At 52.9% G+C, this 9,611-nt stretch overlaps 1 protein-coding gene across 1 annotated transcript in view; it reads right to left on the bottom strand.

Annotated features, from left to right (window-relative positions):
- Window positions 1-300: 300 nt before the first annotated feature.
- LOC111146436 (cilia and flagella associated protein 77) overlaps window positions 301-9,611 on the bottom strand; it is a 123,022-nt gene continuing 113,711 nt past the window's right edge. Inside the window, exon 6 of the mRNA XM_022501993.1 lies at window positions 301-423. Within this exon, the coding sequence (XP_022357701.1) occupies window positions 301-423 (123 nt within the window). The remainder of the gene's footprint in view (window positions 424-9,611) is intronic.

Raw genomic sequence — 9,611 nt, 5'->3', positions numbered from 1 at the left:
CAGGGGTGGTTTGGCTGGAGTCCGGCAGCTGCCAGCGGTGGGGGGTTGGGTTCGCCTTCCCGCGGGAGGGCCGGACAACCGAGGAGGGTGGGCTCCAGCAGGAGGAGGAATCCTAGCCGGAGGGTCCCTGGGGCCACGTTCGTTCTGGCTACCCTAAAAGGGGGCGGGGACTCTTACCAAATAGAACCAATCAAAGACCTGAACCTGAGGTCCTCGCCGAAGCATGGGGGCGGGGGTGTCTCACGTGAGCGGGCGGAGAAGGGGAAGCTCCTCGGGCTATTCTGCCCGGCCTGGCGGGCTTTAGGGGTGGGTGTAGTTGCCCATCCGCAGGGTCCCCTGGCGCACCGCCTGCTCGTCCTGGTGGGCTCTCAGGGCCCTCTGGCGATCGGCCTCCGTGGGGAAGGTGCTGAGGTGGGGACGCACCTGTGGACGGGAGAGGGCAGGTCAGTGGGCTCGCGGCTCCTTCCCGGGGCTCCACTGCTCTCCCGGCCCCCCCCCCCCCCCCCCCCCCCCCCCCCCCCCCCCACCCCGCCACCCCGCTTCCATCTCCAAGCAGCGACAGTGATACGAGTCACGGTGAGAGGGACGGAAGTGAGGAGTGAGCTCCCCTCAGTGACGAGCCCTGGGTGGGCGGAAGGCCTCGAGGGCAATGCCAGCCTTCCGGAGGACACATGGGGACAGATCCAAGAGTGTTTCTCCGTTAGAATGTGAGGCAGTCAGTACTGGTCTTGTCTCCCCTGAGAACGGGTGCGGAGTGGATGTGACCTGGCCTGGGACACCGCCAGGGGCCCCCCAACCCAAGATCTGGGTCACCACTTCGGGTCCGCCAGACTCTTATTGTGGGCTGTCTGGCCTCAGGTCCTAGGAGCATGTGCTCACCATCCACGTACCTGAGGTCCCAGTGGAACCCAAGCTGAATGTGTTCACCATTTTACAGATGAAGAAACTGAGGCCCAGAGCAGTCTGTCCAAGGCTGGGTGCACGGGGAATCCGTGTCAGAGAAATTATTTTAGCCTCCACCCCCCACCCCTGGACACTAAATTGTGGATTCTTGCTAGAAAATTCTGTTGCACCCACAGCTCACACTGTGTTTGGGTGCCTCCCCCAACCCCTTCAACTCGAGCATGAGGTGAAAGGGGGTAGGGGCTGCTGAAGTAGGAACTCGTAAAAGTCAGATGGCAGTGGGTTGACTCGGATGTTACTGTAGGACATAAACCACGTTCTTCATTCTTAGGCAGGTAGACTCTTTGGCGACTCTGCAAAAAGTCATGGACCTTCTCCTCTGGGGGGAAAAATACCCCAAGTCCTAACATACAAAATGGTGTGGGTCACCACTTAAGATCTGTGGACCCTTTATAAGTCCCCCTTGGGCTGTCTGTGTGTGGCAGCACTTCCGGAAGCCACTGCAGCCCTAGCCTCAGGTTTTGAATTTCTTGGATGTACATTAGGATCATCTGGGGCCCTTGTAACCCAGGTAGGGCCAGAGCCCAATTCCAAAGCTCTTGAGTCCTCTTAGGGCAGGGTCCTTGCCGCAGTCACCTGATGCCTCCCTGGACCCAGGGCTCCACACCTGTGCTCAACTCCTTTTGGTCAATCAAACCATAATCCTGTTCTCAGCTGCATCTCCAGCTTCAGAAAAGTCCCCAGGGGGCCGCATACAAGTTATTGGGAAGAAAGAAGACCCTACACTTTGTGCGGGAATAAAATAGCCAGCAAACAAAAGGCTTCTAAGGTGTATCTTTGTGTCCCTTCTGGCAAGGGATGGCTTGATTTTTACACTGTGATACAATTTTCCTGACACCTGTGCTTCCCAGAAGGCAGCTAGAGGTGCTCAGGAAGGCTGGCACTTAGGCTCTCCAGACACCTCGTGGGCTCCCCGGCTGATTCAGATGCCCGCCAGCTGGGACTCCTATGTGTTCAGGGTCTCCTGTGGCATTCAGAGTGGCAAGGCTCCCCGGAGGCCAGGCTTCTGCCAGGGAAGCATAGCTCTGCAGCCCACATCTCTGCTAATTCCACACATCCCCCCTGGCCTTTGTAGAGGTCTGAATGGTGACCCCCTAAAAAGATATGTCCACATCCTAACCACTGGAACTGAGGATGTGACCTTTTCAGATGTAATTAATTTAAGGATCTCAAGATGAGAACATCCTGAATTATTCAAGAAGGTTCTGATTCTGCTGGCAAGAATGCTGGAGACAGAAGACATAGACACAGAGGACAGGACCACATGAGGCCATAGTGATGTGGCCACAGTTCAGGAACGCCAAGAGCACCAGTAGCTGGAAGAGGCAAGGAGGCATTCTTCCCTAGGGCCTTTGGTGGGAGTGTAGCCCTGCTGACATCTTGATTTTGGGTTTCTGGCCTCCAGAACTGCCAGAGAATGGATTTCTATTGTTTAAACCACCAAGTTTGTGATAATTTGTTATGGTAGCCTCAGGAAATGAGTACAGCCTCCAAGCCATTCCCTGGGCAATTCAGTACGCATCAATGGTACAGGGTACTGTTGCCATTTGGTGGGTGGTGTTGGTTTGGTGGGTACTGTTGATGGTGGGTAGTACTGATGGATGGTAGTGTCGCTGATGGATGGTGTTGATGGTGGGTAGTGTTGATGGATGGTTGGTACTGATGGTGGGTAATGTTGATGGTGGATAGTACTGATGGATGGTGGTACTGATGGATGGTTGGTACTGATGGTGGGTAGTGTTGATGGTGGGTAGTACTGATGGATGGTAGTACTGGTGGATGGTTGGTACCGATGGTGGGTAATGTTGATGGTGGGTAGTACTGATGGATGGCGGTACTGATGGATGGTTGGTACTGATGGATGGGAGTGTCCCTGACAGATGGTATTGATGGTGGGTAGTGTTGATGGTGGGTAGTATTGATGGATGGTTGGTGCTGATGGTGGATAGTGTTGATGGTGGGTAGTACTGATGGATGGTGGTACTGATGGATGGTTGGTACTGATGGTAGATAGTGTTGATGGTGGGTGGTGCTGATGGTGGGTGACGTTGATCTGGTGCTGCTGGTGGGTGGTGTCGGAGGGTGGCAGGTGGTGTTGATTAGATGGAAGCAGGCTCAGCACTCACTCCTGTCTCCTAAGGAGGCGGCAGAAGGATCCAGCCCCAAGGAGCTGCTCAGCTTAGAGATAATCGTATGAAAACCAGCACACAGACAAAAGAGAACCCTAGAAGAAATTTTCTTTTCTGCAGTCCCCTTTTACTTAGAAACTTAAGTGGGAAAGAAATATTCACTCATACATTCATCTAAAAAATTCGCATTAAGTGCCTACTGTATTCCAAGGATGACTGGGACGTTTTGTACTTTAGCATTCAGTTCCATTTTCCCTTTGGTTTTCTAGAGGGACGTTCTGAACGTAGGAGGCTCACCCCCGTGGCCAACCACACACATTCTGGCACACACTATGTGACCAGCCGCACTGGGGGACGTGGGAGAGGCAAAAGGCATGCCACATGTGGTCTCTGATGTCATGAATTCCCATTCCAGCTGGAACCTTATGGGATTAAGTCATCCAAGACAGGGGAGCTCAAGCCAGTACCCAGCCCGGGAGCCCTGTAAAACAGGGTGTGCACCTGTCCTGTGCGAGGACCCCCAGTGCCTGGCACGGGGCCACGTTTAAACAAAGCTGCTTGGTGTGTGTGTCCCAGATGAAAACCAAAGGAGATTTGTGTGACTGGGTCTGATAGGCTCTTCTAAAGCCTAACTCAAGAAAAACCTTGCACCCAGCGCGGGAGGGGTCTTTAGAAAGAAGGGAACCTGGATCCCTTGAAATCCCCAAATTCCCCAGCAGAAGCCAGGAGTCCCTGGAGAGGGGAGGTCCAGCTCTCAGAATGCCAGGAAGCAGGGTGCCCCTCTGGACCCTTCAGCTGTGCCAGCCGCAGCACACGGATTTCACACAAGCCCCAGACTGTCCAGACGTCTCCATTTTACAGATGGGGAAATAGAGGCCCAGAAAGGTTAAGTCGCTCACCCCGGTCGCACAGAAAATCCAGAGCTGTGGGACTACCCCAGGTCTTCACTGAGAGACTCAACTCTCCTAATAAATGCTCGTGAAATGAATCGAGTGAGTCACCGCTGGGAACGTTGTGGCTCCTATCCCGCAGGCACACTCCCCTCCTAAAATAGCAACTCAGCCAGAGATGAGGAGCCTAATTACAAGTCAGGCCTCAAGCCGCGTGTGGTCACGACCCCATGGACCCCTGGAGCCCCAGGATGAAGAGCTTCAGAGCAAGGAATTCCTTTGGAGACGCTTCTAAATTAAGCCATCCGCGGTCTGCCTCTGCCTGGAGCTAGGAAATTGTGACGGCGTTGGCAGGAGGCAGCTCTGCTCAATAGAGCCGAGTCGCTCTAGGGTCCACGAAGGTAAATAAGAGGCGAACAGCCGGCCTGCCAGTAGCCCCGGGAGCGGAGCGGGCGGGCACAGCTCTAGCCCCATCGACCAAGGCCCTGCACCTGTCCAGATGGGCAGCATCTAAACAGCATTGCCCAGACAGGGACCAGGTGCCTCCGCCATGCGGCACATGAGGGGACACGCCGGTGAGGGAGACAGGCAGTGGCGTGCACCCATGGGCCCTGCAGGACGGCAGGGTGGCGGGCGGCGCGGAAAACTACGCATGTTTAGTGGCAATTTATTAGGACCGTGGATGGGGATTTTATTTTATCTTAAAATTTTTAAAGATTTTATTTATTCCTTTGACAGAGAGATACAGCGAGAGAGGGAACACAACCAGGGGGAGTGGAAGAGGGAGCAGCAGGCTTCCCGTCGAGCAGGGAGCCTGATATGGGGCTCGATCCCAGGACCCTGGGATCATGATCTGAGCCGAAGGCAGTTGCTTAACCACTGAGCCACCCAGGCGCCCATGGGTGGGGATTTAACTCCAGCTGGGGGGTGGGAAGGCCTTTCTAGAGAAGGTGAGCAGGCTGGGCAGGGGATGATGGAGAGAGAATGTCCTAGATGCGGGAACCTACTGAAGCCCTGTGGTGGGAAGAATCTCGGCAAATGAGAGGAAAGGAAAGCGAATTGGTGCCCCTGGGGGACAAGACAAGGCAGGTCGCTGAGCAGCCATTGGATCTCAAAAGAGATTAGTGTTCACCGCTGATCCTGGGATCCCTAATCCCCTGCAGACAATATTTCTTGACTCTCTGCCATCGAACCGGAATAAAAGATTCCCAGAGACCCAGGGTTGGAAGAGAACTTGGACGCCATGGAATCCACATCTCCCGGTGAGAACCCAGGTGGGAAGTCTCTGGGCTCAGCCCCCGCAGAGTGAGCCAGCAGCCTGCCCGCTGCCTTTTCCGCGTCCACCCCTGCTGCCTGTGACCCTGCCTGGCCCCTGATGGGATCTAGATTCCTGGATTCTGTTTCCCATGAGGTTGAACGCATCCATGCTCTTCCAATCCACTTCCAACGGATCGGCTTTTCGTTTGAGCCCTGCCTTGTTGTACCTTCCCTCTTCATTAATTTTGCTCGTGATTTCTGATTCCTTCTTTGAGGCCACTCTGTCCTTCTCTTTCCGGCATCTCGAGTCATCTGTGATCTAATTACCCTTCACTCCTTCTTTTTCTAATAACACCATTTATATAACACAGAATGAGCAACTTCTTTGCCCTCTCCATTGTCTTTGATCTCTCAGTTTCGAGTTTTGAGGATATTTATTTTTGTTCCGTTCTCTTTTCATCTAATTTCTATCAGATTTCTGTTTGGATTCCTTCTTTGGTCTTTTAGTGATTTATAAATGTGCTTTTAAATTACCAGGCAATTGTATTAGTTCCATCTATGACTGATTTCTAATTTAACTTCTTTGTTGCCGAGGTAATTTGCATGAGTCAGACCCTTTGTATTTGCTCAGTTTTTACTTTTTTATGGTTCCTTGAAAAGCATGATCTGTTTTCAACAGAAAACCCCCAGTGGAATGACAGTTTGCCGTCATGGAGCTGGTGCCCGTGTGCCCTGGCTTTGGGGGTTAGATGTGGCCATTGTCCTTTGGCTTCTGTAACAGTCGTTTGCATCTCCATGATGTCCTGGACTCTGTGCTGGGCACCAGGAGCCTGGAAGAGTTAGAAAGCCTCTGCTATCACAGACCCAGAAAACAGTGATAAGAACATAATCACACAACTAATTACTCAATTATAGTTGTGCTGAGTACTAGAGGAAGTACCAGATTTCTTTGTGTTCTTTTTTTAAGATTTTATTTTTTAAAAATAAGCTTTAGACCCAGCATGGGGCTTGAACCCACAACCCCAAGATCAAGAGTCGCATGCAGCACCGACCGAGGCCGCCGGGCATCCCGGAATACCAGATCTGTAAGGGGTTATAATACAGAGAATCGGACTCATACTTTGGGGCCAGAGAAGGCTTCCTAAGGGGATAACATACAGGCAGAGACTCAAAGAATAAGGCAGAGATGCGGTTGGGGGTTGGGGATGAAAGTGGTCTTGGTGTCCCAACGCAATCACAAAACAGGAAGAAGAAGAAACAAACGGGTCCTTCACGGAGGGGGATCTGAAGGCCAACACACGCAGGAGGCGTTCTCATCCTAGCACAGTAACCAGGGAATAAAGAAAGAAAAGGCCATTCCGTGCCCGTCGCGCTGGCGGCAGTAATGGTAATGAGCCAGACGTTAGAGGTTTCAGGGACCTCTAGCAAGGGCGGTGATCGGTCCGACCACTCAAGGTGATTGGGCATCACCTGGAAAGGCTGGGCATGTGCTCACCCTCTGAACCGATGAGTCTGTGTTTGGATGGAGACCCTAGAAGGACTTTCAAAAATGTCCGCTAAGAGCTGTGTACAAGAATCCTCACGGTCACAGGACCACAGGGATTAGAAACTTTGGCACGTCCATCGGTGGGGACTGGGCAAACCAAAGGTGCTAAATTCGTGCAGTGGAACGCTCTGCTTCTGTTAATACGGATGCCCCAGAGAGGTTCCGTCCAACACGGTGGCCACAAGCCACATGTGGCTATTTACTTTTGAAGTAACCAAAATTAAGTGAAATATAAATTTGGTCCCTTTGTTGTACTAAGCGCATTCCAAGTTCTCAGTGACCCCATGTGGCCCGTGGCTACCGATGGACTTTCCCATCATCACAGAAAGTTGTATAGGACAGCGCTGCTCTAGGTCTGTCTGAATCGACGTGTAGAAATCGCGAAAACAACACTGCCGGGGAAAGAAAGTTGAATTTACCGAATAGAACATAAGAATGATGCCATTTATATGAAAGATTTAAAACCGACGGAAGAGTCCCCTGTGGTGTTCAGGCGAGAGTCTGGATCTAGTGAGGCAGAGTGGGAAGGAAAGAAGGTGCTGGAAGTCATGCCCTGCCCTGCCTTGGGTGGGGGAGGGAGTGGGAGCAGGGAGGGAGGCTGGGAGGGCCTCCGTTTTATCTGTAAGGAATCACTGCCTTTTCCTCTTTGTACTGTGAGCACAACGAGGTGGGGTTTTGGAACTGCGTTTTGGAGAAGTGACCGGCAAGGAGACGGAGGCGTGGGGGGGTTCCTCCCTCCATGCACAACTTAGAGTTACTCTGTTTTAGGAGATTTATTTGCTGGAGATTCGAGTATGATTCTGTTTGAATCACGAGTCTTGCTGTCAAACGAAGGTTCACAACTGGTGGTTTGTGAATTTGGCTTGTGCCGACTGTCCCCCTGGTAGACTTATCCTGCTTCACTGGGCACAGTCATCTCAGTGCCGAAGAAAATGTCCAAGACCCCAGGAGGAAAGACATGGTCGTCCTGCCTGGTGACATCGGTCTTCGGTTGGGTGGGCCAGCTTGGGTCCGCATGCTGAAGAGTGAGCAGTGTTTCACCTCCTCTCCGTCCCTGTCTCTTTCCCGTCTTCTCCCTTCGGCATGAGGCCTCTTTGTAGGCGGGAGGTGGAGGCAGACACGGCATGGGGCTCTTTACAGCAGAAGGCAGGCCCTGCGGTCATGGGTGACACCGTCCCCAGATGCGCGTGGAGGGTGTGTGCATGTGCTCGCCGCACCCGGGAGGAACTTGCCACAGCTGGCCAGGTGTGCGGGCTGAGCAGACTCCCCACGTGCCTGTTGAGTCCAGGCCCCCAACACGGTCCTATTAAAAGGGGCAGCTGGGCTAGCTGACCCGCCAGTCCCCTCTCATCAGCCACACAGTAGTCCCCAACTGGACACCAAGCCTTCCAGTGCCAAGTCTGGGGGCCAAGAAGGCAAATGACAGGATTTGAGGAAAAAAACCAGCCAGATTAAAAAAAAAAAATCTGCCAAAGAGCTAAAAAAAAAAATAAATAAATGAAAGGCAGCTGTAGAAGCTACAGATATCTTAGTTTAGTTTGGGGATTTTTTGTTTGTTTTTTAAGTGACAGCCACTCGGGGACTGGGAGAGAGGTTTTGCTCTAAAAGATTGAGGGCCTGTCTCCTCTAATGAGAGGTACTTGGAAATTATGGATCAGTCCCAGGTCAGTAATTTCTGTCAAGTTCAGGGCAGCTGGAGGTCAGAGGCCCCGGCAGAGCACAAGTCCATGCAAGACGTCCTCGGCAAACAGGCTGAGTCCTCAGCTCTGATGTACAGGGTTCGCGGTTTAAGTCATTAATGAGGGGGACAGTCTCTCCCGAGACATCTGGTCCCCTACGTTGTTATTCTGCTACTGGCTCTGATTTCTCTGTGGTCCAAAAATAGATGGGACAAGGACACAGGGCCTGACCCTCCCTGCTGTCGCAAGCTGCGTTTTCAGAGAACATCCAGGCTCAGGCTTAGGAAACAAACTTCCTGCCTCCCTGGGAGGTCTAACGTGGTGCCACGAGAATCCCCGTGTCAGGTGAGCCGGGGTGGGGGGGGGGGGGGGGGCGGGGGGGGGCCGGGGAGAGCGACTGCTCTCTGAGGGGCTGCGGGATGCCATCCTCCTCGGACAAGAAGGACTCGGGATGGTCAAGACTCCGGCCCAGGGAGACCCAGCTACCTTACGCACAAAGCCGGACCTGGGACCCAGGTCTTGGCCTACTGACTCTTGGGCTCTTTGAGACTTTCTGGGGCAGAAGGCGAGCCGGCCGTGCAAGCCTTTGAAAATGAGAATCAACTTGCTAATTCCAGAAGCCATACCGGTGCCTGTAGATCATTTCCGAGGATTAGCTAAGGCCAGTCAGCTGTTGGGATCACAGTTGGACGATGAATCTTTTTGCCAAATGCTCGTCTATGAACAACCAGGTAACCCCGTGGCAGGGTGTTTGACTCAACTTCCCGAAAGCTTCCAGCCTGGCTCCCAGGTCTGCTTCCAGGACGTGAGCGTTGCAGTGGATAACCCAGGAGAGCTGAGAACAGACCGGACCCTCCTCCACCAGCTGACACCACATCTCAGCAGCCGATTGTCACCGCGAGCCAGCCTCCAAGGACTGCGTCCAGGCCGTGCACACCTCTGACTCAACGGGGTGTTCTTATTCCAAGCGGCCTGACCTTCTTGGTAGAAGAGCCTTTTTGAGATATAATTCACGCATCATACGGTTCACCCGTCTGAGTATATAAATCGGGGATTGTAGGCTCATTCATAGGCTCGTCTACTCTCATTGCCCCAAAAAGAACCCCCATACCATTTGTAGTTGCTCCTTGTTTCCCTCCCCCGAGCT

The sequence above is a fragment of the Enhydra lutris genome, unplaced genomic scaffold (assembly GCF_002288905.1).
Source record: "Enhydra lutris kenyoni isolate GAN:26980312 unplaced genomic scaffold, ASM228890v2 scaffoldscaffold13, whole genome shotgun sequence".
Lineage (NCBI taxonomy): Eukaryota > Metazoa > Chordata > Mammalia > Carnivora > Mustelidae > Enhydra > Enhydra lutris.
The sequence above is the reverse complement of the archived record's forward strand: the minus strand, read 5'-3'. Positions and strand labels throughout refer to the sequence as shown.